The sequence below is a fragment of the Zerene cesonia genome, chromosome 18 (genome assembly GCF_012273895.1).
Source record: "Zerene cesonia ecotype Mississippi chromosome 18, Zerene_cesonia_1.1, whole genome shotgun sequence".
Classification (NCBI taxonomy): Eukaryota; Metazoa; Arthropoda; class Insecta; order Lepidoptera; family Pieridae; genus Zerene; species Zerene cesonia.
The window spans coordinates 8,086,611-8,103,533 of NC_052119.1; the positions used below are offsets into that span (position 1 = coordinate 8,086,611).

At 30.7% G+C, this 16,923-nt stretch overlaps 1 protein-coding gene across 2 annotated transcripts in view; it reads left to right on the forward strand.

Moving 5' to 3' along the window:
- Positions 1-277: 277 nt before the first annotated feature.
- LOC119833937 (organic cation transporter protein-like) overlaps positions 278-16,923 on the forward strand; it is a 38,646-nt gene continuing 22,000 nt past the window's right edge. Inside the window, exon 1 of one of the 2 annotated variants that reach the window (XM_038358180.1) lies at positions 278-510. In XM_038358180.1, the coding sequence (XP_038214108.1) occupies positions 423-510 (88 nt within the window). In that variant the 5' untranslated portion in view covers positions 278-422. Of the gene's footprint in view, positions 511-14,746; positions 14,951-16,923 lie in introns of those variants that run through there. The other variant, XM_038358181.1, reaches the window with a different exon arrangement.

Sequence of the window (16,923 nt, forward strand, 5' to 3'; positions counted from 1 at the left end):
GGATTGCAAATGTTACGGCTTGACAAGTTAAAGGAAGAATGAATGTAACGTCTTGGTCTTAAATTTTTTTTTTATAAGCACTTTGAACACATTTACAATATTACTGACCTATTATTTGACTGTTAAAACGAGCATCCATAAATCTAACAAATAATAACAATTAAATATATTTATCGTCTAACGAAGGCAGCATTGACCGCAGAGGCGGTACGAATCGTAGGACATCCTTGACCAGTAGACGCGTGTTCATTCTCCGCGCGGCAATACAGTGATACCCTCGCGTTCAAACTTCCGAAGCATTCAATATAATATACCGGACGTCACATTGCCCTACCCAGTCTGAAGCCATGCGTCTTCAGTTTAACGCGAGTTCAATTAAACCACGTTTAGTTTTGTGTACGATAAAGTGAAGTGTGCCAGTGATGATGAAGCCAGGAGACATGTCTCCTCAACCGGAGCTACAAGAATTATTGCAGAAACCGATCGTTCTTAAGAAATTTACTCCGAAAAGTACGTATTGATATTGTAAATTGAGAGTTAATATATACCTAATATTTTTGTGTTTATGTGACATTTAAATAGTACCGTCAGTTACGGTTTAACGTCAAAGCGTGCATAATAACAAAAACTAATTTAGATTTTCAGTTTGAAACTTCAGTGCAATAGATAAACAATTTTCATAACAATTAACAGTTCATGGTGTTACGTGCGTGTGGCAAGTGATGTATTATGGAAGCATCATTATTATGATACGTGTATTTATTTTGGCAAGAACCGATGTTGCGTTTATCTTTAATGTTTTGATTAATAGCCACGAATTGTGAACTTTCCAACTCCGTATAATTATGTTTAATATATATAGTATTATTTTTAGTTGTATAAATGATCAAATATGTAATATAATTGACATGCTAGTTAATTTATAAAATATTATAGCATGTATGCACACATAAAAACATTGACTAAAATAAAAATTACAATAATTCTTCAGTGGGAAGTATCGATAGAAAATCCTAGATCCTAGATTTGTTAACTTCTTGGATTATATAATTTATTAGAATAAAATGCCAGCATATAGAGATAAAGAAAACTAAATAACTCATTGAGTTTTCTGCAGAACAGGTCCACTTTGCATTTGAAACCACAACTTGTTTACGGTCTATACACTGCAAAGGTCCATAAAATATTATTTATAGTATCATTTAATATTCCAAGGAGATTACCTACGTCGTCATTTTACAAAAGAAAATCATGTTATCAAAAGAAAATAATCTCTTTACCTATTCACCCCTAAACAAATGAATTGGAACAAATACATGTCTAAATAAAAAATAAGAATTCAATTTAAATTCGATATAACTGATAAAGAATAGTTACAGTAACACGTTACAGGTACAGAAGTAGAATCTCCTTTATTTGAAATAAATTCTAGAAATAGTATAAATTTAAATTGCAAGATTTGCGTAAAATTAAATATCTATGTCATTTTATGACTTGTTTGCTCAGATTTATTATATTCCTATAAATACTTTCGCTGCAGTGACACAGCGTTTTCCAGCATTAGAAAACATCTCTTAAAACATTTGACAGGCGACAGATGTGTTTTATTTCTGTTTCTAATATTTGTAAAGAATAAAAAGTTGATAACTGTACCATTTTTAATTGTAAGTATATGAAAATGCTAAGTTAAAAAATGTTATATAGGCAATAAGCATTTAAAAGCAATTTAATCCGGTTTGGGTATCCAAATACCACGACCGAATGTGAATCATTTTGTTCGCTGTTTTATTGCATATTGTATATTTTTTGTAGACATTATGACATAAAATGTTTAATTTATGTTCTAACAATAATTATTATTCTAAGGTACACATTCATTTTACATTAAATTATAAATAATCAAATTTAATTATCGCAATAACATTTTATGTTAAATTCTTAATTAATTACTTATAGATTACGCTTTACTATCTTCGTAGTTCTTGTAATATAATTATAAGCATTGATGAAAAGGTTCATTTTCTAGTGTTATAAAATAAATTATCTATAATATATAAAAAGACTATGGTTCTAGCTATACCGTAGTAATTATTACTTCAATGATCAAAAAGAAGATGAACGCGAAGGAAGAAGGACTATATTTAATTGACTATATAAAATGTAATTTCGCCTAGCAAACTATAAAACTATGTCCAAAAAAACCCAAGTATGCGTTATAAGCGAATAACATTATTCGATCTGATGATTAAAATTAGAAATAAACATTTCCTTGTTTTAATACCAACGTGGCGACGACCACAATTTGATGAAAACTCATATATTTTATGCTACGCGTTATTAAAATAAATAACACGAAATCAATACGACATACATATCTACGCATATAAAATTCACTCGTAACACGGTATTTTTTAATATTTCATGATTTTATCTTCTATCTACCTAAATGACTGTTTTACATATTTTTTGTGGATTTTGAGCGATCGCTTTAGAGTTAGATAATAGAAAACTTAACCCCTACGGTTTAAGAATTTATATTATGCTATTATAAACAACACAAATTTAACGGCAATGTCTAACATACATTTTTTGAGTTTGTAGTAAATTATAGTTATGTAAGTATAATTTGAAGTTCAAGGAAAACATAAAAATCTACCATTAGACACATGACAAGTAAAAAAAAAATTCCGTATAAAAGTTAAGAAGTTCTTTGACGTATTTTTTTGATTTAATATACTTGCTTATTAGTTATTACTCATTTTTAAGGTTCCGTCTCTTAGGGTTCTATTTTGCTGTTTACCCAAAGTTTTAGTAGGTATAAATATTCAATAAACAATAGGTACTATTTTATGACAAGTTAGTTAACTATACATTTATTGGCTCTTCTCCGATTCTAAAATTATCTGTGTGTCATAAAAAACACCTCTCAAGTGGGACTCACTCTAAGTGGATAAAACAAATAACGCGTCGTATACGTTACAATATTTTTGTTCTGTGCTTTTTAGACTGGACGAAATTTCTAGATTCAACGTCTTATCAACCGACTTCAATAAAAGGATGTAAAAATTCGACGGTGTTTTATATAGTTTTTTACCTCAGAATTTTTCACTGGGCGAATCAATTTTGTGGACTCTCTTTTAATTTGAAAGCTGGTGCCTTCTTCTTCTTTATTAAATGGCAACTCCCGATTCCACTGAGGACGGATTCTGCCAATGTCACGTTTTGTACAGTTAATCAGAGGATCTTATTGTCGTGTTGTTATGAGCTTGTATTAAGCATACTCTGTTCTAAAGAAAAATCACGAGTGAGATGTACTGCTTTGAATTGACGATCTGAGCTGGTGCCTCCTGTGTGGTTACATTTAACTTTGTCATTATTAATATTTTTTCTCTTTCACTCACATCTTTCATATTCTAGGCACAGATAATACAATATTATTCTAGGTAAATATTTATAGTTGCGTATTTACGACGTTACAGTTTAAACGCGCATATTTATCCATAAAATTGATTTAAATATTATGCCAATAAACACGATTATTAAAAAGATACGTTCTACATTTTAAATTTAAATTAAATACAAAAAAATATAAAGATCACTTGCAACTTAAAAGCATTTAGAATTGACACTTGTATTTAATTTTGGAGTAGACGATTCTGAGGTCATATATATATTAATGTATACACACTTACACAAAAAATTTGTATAATTATCTCTGATATAGGGAGCATCAATATAAGTAACTTTCTACTCTCTAAAATAAAATAAATGTAGATTTTAACACAAATGTAGCTAAAAGTTAAATGATTCCGTTCACAACGATTTGAATCCTTAATATGAAGTATCTAAACACAAAAACATTTAGCTACAGCGTCTTTAATTCAAGCAATCAATGATTCATACATGAAATTACCATAAGAAAATTTAATATAAAAATGTTTAATATATTCTTTATTCCGGTGCTTTATGTTTACTAGCCTGGCTTCCGGTATATACAACTTTCGAGTAGTTCCAAGGCTTTAAAACAGTTAGTTGTTATCATATTGCATATAAACAATCCCGTTATTAATGTGTTTGTGGTGACATTATATATTCAAACTAGAGAACAACAATACGTAAGAATTATTTTATACGTAGTTTATTTTCTTTGTGTGTAATAGATTATATCGGTTAAGTGTAAGTCGGATTCGTGACTGAGGATTCCGCACAAATAAGCTGAAAAGCTTTATGACCGTGCCAACCGGTTAACGATTTCGATTCTTTATGTTTTTATTGAGTACTGTTTTTATAGTAGAACAATTTAGTATTATATTATCTGTCGTAAAAATATCTAACTATCACGGTTTATTAGATGCGGGGTGAATGTGGGACGGTTGGACAGACAGACAGACATATAGACAGACGAATAGCAGTCTGGTAAGGGAGTCCCGTTTTATCCTATAAGTATGGAACTCTAAGAAACGCTAGGTAAACGGGAATTAGAAATATTCATCAACCGCCAAGAAATTTTACAAGGCAATAGTTTAAGAAAAAAGAACTTTTTTTCTGATATTGGAATGTTCAACGTAATTGACTGGCAGCCTGGGACCTTCTAGATTTCACGATATCAACACGTACATAAGGTGATATAAAACAGCCGAAACTATTAGCTGTCCTTCTTAATTTTAGAAGGTTATTATTGTCATTCCTTTTACGACCTTTCACTTTTGAAGCTATGGTAGGCTCAGAAGCTCAAGATAAAGATGAAATTAGATTTAGATATGCTTTTTAATATGACAACCTTCTTTAATAAATATGGTTTTATAGAAGAAAAAAAGATTTGATTTAATTTAATTAAAATTTGTTTTGTTATAACATATTAAACATTATGCCGTATGTGCACATTTCATACAAAGGATCGTTCATTTTTATAATACCTTTTTTAATAGTTGTAGTTGAAGCTAAAATCGATTGTTTTCCTGCTAAACAAGTACGAATGTGTGAAATTTATTTATTAATTCAAACGTCATTGTAAGTATTTTATTGTATATGTATTGTAAAAAATCGTTTGCTGTATCCTTAAGTATTATAATGTGAAAGTCTTTGTTTGTATTTCTTCCACATTCATATGGAGCAAATTTCAAAATTAATTTTAGAGAGAAAGAATGACATAGTCTTCTTTAGCACGGTAAAACACTTAATTCTAAGCGGATTTCCTTTGAATGCGAACGAAGCCGTGGGTGACATAGTTTTACTTATAACTCTTATAAAAATAATTCGGCTAACTCCACTAACTTAATCCAAAATATATCATCAGATTTACCGTTACTGTTATTTGCGGGGGATCCCAATAGCCATATTCACGGTATTTTTTGATGACATTCTTAGTATTCGAGTGACAAGATTTAATATGTAAATTTTGCTTACTATTTAAATGATTCGTATCGTAATTTATACGATTACACACCGATGAGTACCTATAAAGTAAATGATAGGAAAAGTTTGACCGCTCGGGGTAGTCCCATGCTACCAATGATTAATTACCTATTGATATTGTGGAAATGTTACAAGGATAACTAAGAAGGAAAAAAAAGAAACCAACTGCTTTCGCTTCGCCTTTTTGATAATATAAGAGTAGAAGACAGATAATTGCTTCTTTAATAAAAGCAACGGATATTATATAAGATTTACTTGAATAACGGAAAATCAGTAGTACAAAATGGATAAAAAAACGATTTTCTTTTAATCATGTCACTTGTTAAGTAGGTGTGTAATTACTTACTGACATAGCTGTTAAAAAGTAGTTGATAAATGTTAAGAATTCCATCATCAATGGAAAGTTAGATTATTTCTAAGAAAAAAAAGTAGGTAAGATCCGGATATCAACATTTTTTTAATTTTGAAAGACTGAAAGAAAAACATTTTTTTGACACAGACATAAACACACATAACAGATCATAATAGAAAAAAACAGCATACAATATATAAGAAAAGATTAAAAAACAAAATTTGTAATATTATTGTTTGCTTTTTGTCTAAGTTCCCTTTCTAAATGTGATTTTTTCTTCAACAATGACTTCTTAAATTGACGATATAGTGTAAAAACCTAGGTGATGCGATAATTCTTAACATGTGTTACAATTAAACCATCGCACTCTGTATCGAATTGCATTATAATATAACAAACGAACGGTTCATAATTACTTAAAATAGATAGTGTATCATGCACATCTGTAGGTTGGTCATACAACGACTTAGTAATATGTAGTTAAACATTGACACAGCATTACAAAAATATGGATAGTTTTCTTACTTTTGACCAATACCTGAAATGTATTGTAGTAGCTGCGCTCCGCGGTTTCACCCGCGAAATTCTGTATTCCGTTGGAATATCGGGATAAAAAGCCTATATGGTATTTCAGTTGTCCAGCTGTCTACGTACCAAATTTCATTGCAATCGGTTCAGTAGTTTTTGCGTGAAAGAGCAATAAACACACACATTTCCTTACAAACTTTCGCATTTATAATATTAGTAGGATTAGTAGGATATTTAATAAAACTGAAATTGTTTCCATTATTTATATTTTCATTACAATCTGCAGTAGGTTAGAACGGAGCTAGTTGAGCATAGGGTCATGTTGGGCGAATTAATTCCTCTGAATCAGACAAAAATAGGGGGTTATGGCAGGGGAGCGAGGGACCGAAGCACACTTGATCTTAGTTTATTTAAGAAAGTTAATTTGTTTCATCTTATTAACAGGAATTCTAAGTACTTAACACATCCTTGTTTAACTTATCTTACCTATAAGATACGTTAAGCATGACTGCATTTCTGCTTTAAAAATCTCTTACAAGTTTATAAAAACAATGAATAACAACAGACACATAGAGATAAAAAAACGTATCTTTCAGGATGTATAACAACCCATTGAAACTTATCGATGTGAAGCTATACAAGTTAAAATTGCTAATCGTGCATCGTTGCATCCCCGCCTATATTTGTGTAAATTAAACTTAATGTAAATGTTATGTAAATTAAATACGACCTAATTTTTTTTAAAATGTCAATATATATTTGATATATATTAAGAAAAAATTGTTAACATTAGCTTTCGGGGCTTTCGACGTGAAGCGTATTTAGAAATGATTTATGGAGTATTTCGCATTTAGAAATGATTTACGGCATATTTCGCACTAAATGCAGTATCGGTCCTAGTATCGGCGCTCTACCTTTCATGTTTATTTTTAGTGTACGTTATACAGGCTTAAAGTGCAATTACAAATATGTAAATATAGAAGATGATATCCTAATCTTGACTTTTTTAGGACATCATCTTCTATCTTGACTTTTTTAATATTGATACTATGGACACATCCATAACAATAATTTGTCTAAATATGCTGTTTATAGGAAAAAAAAAGTCAGTTGCACAATGAAAAGTTAAAGAACTCCTAGACTTTCGGCTTTTTAGCTTTATGTGTCTTATTTGTTTGTTTGTTATGTATCTCATTTTAATATTAATTATCACTTCATAATAATTTTTACTTATGCATTTTGTAATATTTTCGCGGCTATAAAATCGTCTGTCACATACCATTTTAAGATGGATGGACTCGTCGAACTTTTTAATAAAATGCTTTGATAATTTCAATGGCACCTATTAATAAAAGCACTCAAGTGTTGCATAATGTTTTATAAATTACTTGTGATTTAGGTCAAAGTTAAACATAAATGTAATATTATCATAAGGCCTTTATAATGATCGTTAAATCTAGTTATTGAATTGTGTAGTTTATGTGCTTCAAAGAGAATGTAAGCTCTAAGTTGAACCTTATTATTGCATTAAATATTTGTGACTATCGGAATGCGTTATTCATGTTCGCCAACACACATCAACATTTCAACCGTTTCGGAGACAGCAGAGATGGTCAAACAGAATTGATTATACGAACCTATATGAACCTACCAAAACTACCGTCAATTATTCAAATACACGTATTTAAAACACAGTGGTTAACTAAAACGTGATTTTAATTTTTATGATTATGTTACACAAAAGAGAAACATTCTCGAAAGTGGGAATAAACTCAAAAATAAGGTCAATTTTCTTAAGCCTTAGATTACATCTACGCTTACTAGTAGGCGAGATAGTAGTCAAGCGCTTTCCTATCACACAAAAAACAACTCTGTTTCTATTTTTGCATCCAGCTGACAAAAACACGATTCATGTTATATTGTTTGTTATTATTATTTATTTACTTAGGATAACACGTGATTAAGATTCCAACATTATATAGATAACGAATGTTACTATATTAAGGATTTGTATGTTTCCAAAATTCCGTATTAACTAAAAATTATTAATTAATCAAATTCACGTGAATGAAACATTTTCGAGTATACATATAAACAATGAAAATTAATTTATACTGAAATATTGATATCACATTCTGATTATGAAAATATTGTTTACTAGCTTTTGCCCGCGGCTTCGCACGCGTTAATTCGGAATAGTAATATAAAAAAAACCCAATGAATATCCGTTGCGCAGTTTTAAAGATTTGAGCTTTAAGCTTTCTCTGTCCCTATGTCCCTATTTATATAGGGACATAGGGACAGAGAAAGCGACTTTGTTTTATACTAAACCCTCATGGCCGAGGCCTGTGTCGCAGCAGTGGAAACATATATGGGCTGATGATGATCATGTAATGAAAATGAAAATATTTATTGACAATAAAGTAATTACATCTTTTATACGACCCACTACCGAACTAGTTGGGAACTGTGTTTCGGTTGTCGGTGGCATCTTAAAACAATGTTACATTAAATTTTATGTCTACCTAATGGAAAACAAAAGCAAACGTAATGAAGATGAAGTTTAGTCGCCGTTAGTAAAATTGTGGTGCACCTAATAAATTAATTCTATTCTTATCTCTTATTAATACGTACATACTATTATCATTCATAAAACAAATTTAAATATTAAAAATATACAAAAGTCTGAATAGTCAGCCCTGCGTCGGATATTGATATTTATCAGTTTTGGAGGATACAAATCATTTGAAATTTTTATTGAATATAATTAGATGAAATTAAAATTAAAAACTGGTAGATATGTACGTATACGCTAACCGAATACTTAAATTCGATCGTACTCAGATAAGTACGTAGATGCTTTGAATAACAACACTTGTTAAACGTTACGGGCCTTCTAATCTCCTTAAAATTGCACAATCAATCGACATTGACGCTCGAATTACTTCAAGAAGGAACCAATGGCCATCATTGGTTCTATAAACCCATCTAAAACACGTATCTGTTGCAACATATACGTATTATCAAAATAAACAAACAAATCACGTGGATATAAAAATTGTGTGCGATATTAACCCGCCTTGCAACATATCTGAATAAATTAGAAACATGAACGATGAATCATTTTTTTATGTATCGATTTCATGGTAAAGGTTGAATGGTAAAATTAATGTAACGGTCATTAAATTGTATGTTACTGTATAATTATGTTGAGACTATTAACTGATATTGACGCGTGCAAGATGTTTGTGATTAATTGTATTTCATAGTTTTATCATTTATGTATGAATCTATTCATTTAGGTATGTTACGTAGATAGGTTTTTTACGTCGGAAGAGGCCACCTCCTCGGTTTTAAAGTGATTGTTTTATTATGGTTTCGATTTTCTCGAATAATTGATGGTGTATACTTTAATGTCTTCCCTATGATTTTCTGGCATTGAAATACTTATTTTTTGCCCGCTTCAGGGTCCACGTTGGCCAACATCATAGTTTTTATAATGCTAGGTCAAGTTATAAATATAAAATAACCCAACCTTAGCTTAATCCTGTTACTAAAACTTTCACCACATGCGGCTGTGTGGTGTTAGAAGCTGCCAAAGTCTTCTTTTGTGCGGAGAGTTTTTTGTTTTTAGAGTTTTTAAAGTCAATTGCTTATAAATTAAATAGCTTTAATTCCAAGTAGTTTAATAGATATTATTATACATATAAACCTTCCCCTTGAATCACTTTATTAAAAAAACCCCATCAAAATCCGTTACGTAGTTTTAAAGATTAAAACATACTTAGGGACAGAGAAGGCGGCTTTGTTTCATACTACGTGGTGATATGAACAGTTACAAATACAAACCAACCTATACATAATGGCAAATCCAGCTGGGAATACCTCGAGACACTAGATGTAACCTGGATGAAGTACCTACATTTAGCATTATTAATTAAGAGTATGTTCGGAAACTGGAAGGACGATAGCACCTCTAAGAGGAGGACAAGAAAGAAAAAAGTTCTCGCCTATTGAGTGTTAGACAAAATTTTTCACAAGTATTTTTCAATTAAAATATAGTTATGTGCTATCGTCATCTAAATTAGTTACCTCACGATGTTCCACTTGCAATCCTAACACAAGTCTCGAATGCTAGAGTAGTTTCATATTTATAATCTTCTTATATATAAAATTCTCGTGTCACAATGTTAGTCTCTATACTCCTCCGAAACGGCTTGACCGATTCCTCTGAAATTTGGTAAGCATATTGGGTAGGTCTGAGAATCGGCCAACATCTATTTTTTATCCCGATATTCCTACGGGATACGGACTTACGCGGGTGAAACCGCGGGGCGTAGCTAGTAATAAAGCTGAAGGAATTGGTTGAACACGCTAATCTCAGCAACCACTGGTCCGATTTGAAAAATTATTTCTGTGTTAGATAGGCCATTTATTGAGGAAGGCTATAGGCTAATAGGCTACAGGGCTATAGGCGAAGGCTACATAATAATTATACCAAGTGTCATTGTGGAATATTTGTACTACTAAATATTACTTCATATAGTGCGTTTTTTTTAAGTTGCATTAGTGATAAGATCATTAATAAAAAAATAATTACCACATGTCAGAAATAAAACGATTAGAATTCCAACGACAGAAAACCATGGAAATTCCATTAGAAACTATAAATTATCAACCATGTTACATTCGTAACAACCACTTAATACTAATTACGTAAGTGGAACCGCTAAATTAAACACAAATAAAGATCTCTTGTTCAAACGAAGGTAATATATGTATAAGATAATATAATACTATTACATATGAAACTACTCTTTATGTATAATAATATGTTGTATTCATTCATCCATCCATTCAACGTTACAAAATCTGCATATATTTTCGTAATAAATATAATAAAGTATTATAAATTTTTATACGATTCTTTGAATGAATTTTTTTTCGAAATTAATTTTTTTTAACGTTTATTTTAAAAACTTTAATAAAAAAAAATAAGAAAGTAAGGCATTGTTTATCCAAGGAGTGGCATTATTATATAGGCCAGCAATCTCTGCCTGACAACTTAGTAGGAAAGGATATGTACGAAGTTTCTGGGTTAACTAAAAAAAACTGTATGAATTCGTGATTTACTTATAGCTTGAAGATGGGTTTAATAGACTTGATATTTACCTAATACTAAATATGTGGATAAATATTTAATATACTCTTTATATTCTTAGAAAATACAGACTACCCTTTGTTGACATTGTTCGGGCCGCATAGCTAAACCATAACTAAAGTAATAAAAAATCTGTCAAGTGTGAATTGGATTAGCTATACTAAGGGTTCCTTACAAATGAGCTACGAATGCATTAATAATAAATTCGTCATCTATCTAACTTATGACCATGGCAGCGTACGGAAACAGAATAAATATTCACTATCTCTGAAAATTTCACCTGTCCACCTATCACGGTCCTCGATAGAGCTTGGTGACAGACGGACGGACGGACAGACACACAGACTGATTAACGAAGTCTTAGTAATAGGGTCTCGATTTGCCCTTTGGGCACGGAACCTTAAAAATGACGTGATATTTAACTGATTTCAGAAAAGGAACTCCTCCTTTTCTGAAATCGGTTCTATATTAACCGCGCCGAAGGTAGCACAGACACTTTATCCTAGCACTTATGCTTGGAGAATACGAATATACAGGACATACAATCCCACAAAAGATTGAAACAAATACTAACAACATACTTTTTTTTGTCATCGTCGGTCATGGAGCTGGTGGGTCGCATGATGGTAAGCGCTACCACCCCCCATAAATATTTGAAGAGGCGTAAGGTCGATTGCAGACCTAACGCCTCTACAAATGTATTGACGACTATAAATTGGATTTAAATGTAGGTACTTGTTTTTTAAATATTATCGTGATTATCTTAGATTCAGAATGACGCTGTTTCAAAATAATTTCTTCTCCACTTTTTTCTCTTTAGAAAATTATGAGACAATTGTATGTAAAAATGGGCAAAGTATTCGTAGAGACACAATCTCTGTAAATGATCATGTGCGGTGTTGATCACTTACCTTTAAACGAACCTCCAATTAATTTGACCGCTATGACATAAAAATTACTTATTTCATTATGTTACATTGAAAAAAATTTAGATATATCTGTTTCTTTTTGTGCCGTCGCACTTTATTGCCCCTTACTGTATTTGCAGTGATGCGTATAAAAGTTAAACGCCTGTTATTTTTAAATTGCAAAATTATGTTCAGACAAATTTTTGCGCCTACGCTTCAGTCTTAACAAATATATTGTTTGGAGTAACGTCTCATCGCCATCGCCCATGAACATTTGAAGAGGCCTAAGGTCGATTGCGGACATTCACGCCTCTACAACTGGACTGACGACAAATTGGAAGGAGATTAAGAAAGGATTGGAGATAGGAATAAAGGACTGGGAAGTTTAAGGAAAAGGATACGGGCCTCCGGCTCCCCCACTCACCTAATGAAATACAGCAGTAGGCTGTTTCACGCTGGTTTCCTGTGGGGGTGTGGTACTTCCCCGGTGCGAGCTGGTCTGTATGTGTAAGCACGAATTGCTTGAATACCACATACAAAAACCTATAACCTATTAAATTTAACCGAAAACTGTTAAATCGATTTTTTTTATTGCAAAGTTAATGTTTTCATTATTATTTAAAGGTAATGAAATTGGTAAGGTTGAAAAAAAGCATTAATATTTAACTACTGGATTAAAGTGATTTTTTTTTTTCATATTGATACAGTATATAGTAAATTTATCGAGGAAGGATAATAGCTTTAATATAAAAAAAAACACTACATGCTACTTGTATAGTGCCGTATATTAACAAACATTTCAAAAAAGGGTAAAAATATTATTAGGGTTTATGATTTAGATTGTTTATCTAGTATTCTATTATTATTTGTTGTAAGTTATTTCTCTAAAAATTATTGTATAGCACCAACAACTTAATCTTAATATTCTCTTCCGGGTTTGCTGGGAGAGCGCTTATAGCTATAAAACCGCCCTCTGTACATTTCATGACCTGACCACCACCACCATGACCTTCTGTTCCTTTAAATTGTATAATTTATAGAGTAAAATAATGTATTTTTCATTTCATTTCAATATTAAATTATTTTACTTATATATATTCGAAACAATATTATTGCCCATGCAACATGCATTAATTCTTCCCAATCCATTATTTTATTCCACTCGTCCATCCTTTCCTTATCCTTTACCCTTAAAAGCGGGCAACATATTTGGTGATCGCTTACCATTAGGCGAACCACTTGCCCGCTATTATATATAAAACTAGCTGCGCCCCGCGGTTTCACACGCGTAAGTTCGTATACCGTAGGAATATCCGGATAAAAAGTCGCCTGTATGTTATTTAAGATGTCCAGCTGTCTACTTAACAAATTTCATTGCAATCGGCGCAGTAGTTTTGGCGTGACAAACACACACACATCATTACAAACTTTCGCATTTATAATCTTAGTAGGATAATTTCAGATGTTTTCTCTCTGTACCGATTAATTATGACCGATTAAGTAATGAATTTAAATCTGAACGATGAATTTGCTCATTTAATTAAAACTTTTAAATTAGTTTAGGTACGTACTTACATTAAATAATATTGATATCTACTGTTTTTTGATGTTTTAATACAAAAACAATTTAAAGATATTATATATAATTTATTTATTTATAAGATATATTTATAATTTATTCGTTTGAAAACGCTTTTACAACATTTGTAAATATTCTGCTTAAAAGAATTGATAACAAACTTAGTAATTAATAATAATAGTAGAATTAAAAATGAGGCTATTCATTGTATGAGAAAGAAATAAGATAACGAAAGTGCAAAAAATAACATAGATACATTAGTATAGCATTATTTTATCTGTGGTACATGTTTATATTAATAATCCCATCAAATTTAAAGCGAGTTATAAAAATATATCTTTGTAGTACACTGCAATTTCGTTGTCAACAGATAATTTAAATATTATTTAGTTTTTTTTTATTGTTCTCTGAGCCCATGGGTCTTCTAGTTTATTATGTTATAAATACGATGTATGTATGAGTAGAAAATATTTATCATACGTAACCACGCTAGCTAACTTCAAGTTTAACTGAAATTCACTTTTAATTACCTAATGGAAAGTTTTATAATCTGAGTTTATTGGTTTAATAGATTATATGTAATAGAAGACTACTTTACTTTATGAGTAGAAAAAAATGGTGTGTATCAGACATGTGAGTTTTATTTGCAATATCCTTCAACTCTCTTGCCTGCCTCGCTCAACCCCAGATCAGCGAAATGGCTAACAGTTTTGTATGAACGTCTTTGTTTGTATAACGATGTGAAACAATTGCAGAGCTTAATACGATAATTCCCTGCATTTATATTAGTGGCAATGAGCGACTGCGAACGCAAGTTTCAGTCATATCAGTCGCAGCCAGAGCCGCGCGCAGATCCAACGCGCAATTATATAAAAGATACAGCACGGAATGCATGTAATATAGTCGAGACAAACGGTGATCTGTGATTATTGTGTCAATGGGTGAAATGAAAATGACGACTTTCCCCGATATCATGAGGAAATGCTTCAAAATGGGACTGTTTAAAAGTGAGTTCATTTATTTTGCGATAATTTCTGGATTCATGATTTTTCTTTTATTGGAAAATTGAAATTTTTCTATTCAGAAAGGACTCGGAGAGTAGAATTTGAATAAGGCTTGACACAGACAGATTATTAAATATCTCACTAAAACCGGCAGCAATTCTTTTGAAATGATATTATTTAGAAATGTTATAGATATTAAAAAAAATTACGACTAAGTATATAATTATCTTGTACAAATATCGTGATTGGCCGGATCTATATGATGCACGTGAAAATAACTTTTATATCTTATGGGTACTAACGCTTTCCGGTATTAAACAAAGAAACTAATTTATTTATATTATTTATGCTACTATAATTAACTGTCTACATTTTATGTTTTTATAAATAAGGATGTAGAATAATGACTTTTAAAATAATTGTTAAATTGAAATAGTGAAACTAATTTGTATTCACTTTATCCAGGTAAATACTTAGTCCGTGTCATATATGTACATGTTTTTGTGTATTACACAAACTAAATTTCAATATTCGAACAATTCATCAGAAGTTAGTTATAATTTATGGTCGTATCCAGACTAAATTTAATCAATACCACCAACAATTGTTTAACATAAACAATAGGTGATGATTATTTATTTGCATCTAATAAAATACCACAGATAGTTCAAGACAAACAGAAATAATCAAGAAAGAAGGTTAACAATGCAGTTAAATCTCTTTAGTGCTTGATAAAGTCAAGTGTCGTGAGTCGAGGTCTTACATTTATTTCTACATCCTTGAAAAGGGTTTTTGAAATTGTATGAATGTTATACTTAATGTAACAATTCTCACGGCCAGGTTATTTTTAAAATTATAAACTGGATCTTGCAATGAAACATATATATTTGTATTGTAATGTATTCAGACAATTTTTTGGCCTGATGAAGATGAAGAGAAGACTGATATGAATCAGTATGTTAAAATGGATGACAACAAGAGTAAAAAATTAGATCAAGAAAAAAGACTCTCTTTATCAGAATCGTGCCCTTTCTCATTTTTTTACTAGATAATTAATCAAACATAAATGAGTTTCGTTTCAATTTCGAAATCCCATCACCTCATTTCAAAAGTAAATAGTGATCTTTTTGGTTTTTGACCATTTTTAAACTAAGTATTCTTATTTTTCTTTTAACGAAAGTAGGATATATACTTTTTTCAAATTAACAACAAAAGCACTATATGATCAAATATTCTATATAATGCTCATAATATAAATTAAAATATTTAATTATTTATATTCTTTACAACCAATTCCTACCCACACTTTTACTTAATTTTTTTTTATATTTATTTTCAAAATAATTACTGAATATGCTCATAACTTCTGTTTCTGTAATGGGCCTTTAGAGTACTGACGTGAATTTCTCCCTCTAGTTACATGTAAATCAGCGCAAGTATCTAGGTAGTCTATGAACATTCTGTAACTATATCTAGCCTTGATGAATACAAATAAGCCAATATTTAACCTGAATATTAATATCGAACCTTGCGTTCAGACAATATAAACCAAATATATATTTTTAAATTGTATTGTTTAAATAAATTAAAATCATTCTGGAGTCCTTGTATATTATTTTATGGAGATATTCATAGGCTAATCCTCTTTAGCATAATGCATAAATCTTTTTTTTATTAAATGACACCTAGCACGAAACTGAATAATTATTTATTATGAATAAGTTTAATTGAATAATTCAATCAACGGGAATGTTTTATTAATTAAAATACTTGTGATATTGTTATATCAAGTACGTGATATTGCAATGTTCTACTTATCTCAAACAATGTGTTTTCGTGTTACCAATACTAATATGTTGCTTTTTAAAAATACAAACCTTTGCCCGCGGCTTCGCACACGTTAGATTCGGAGTAATTTAATAAATGTTACTTTCCTCTTGAATTACTAAATAATAACTAATCTAATAAAAAAAACG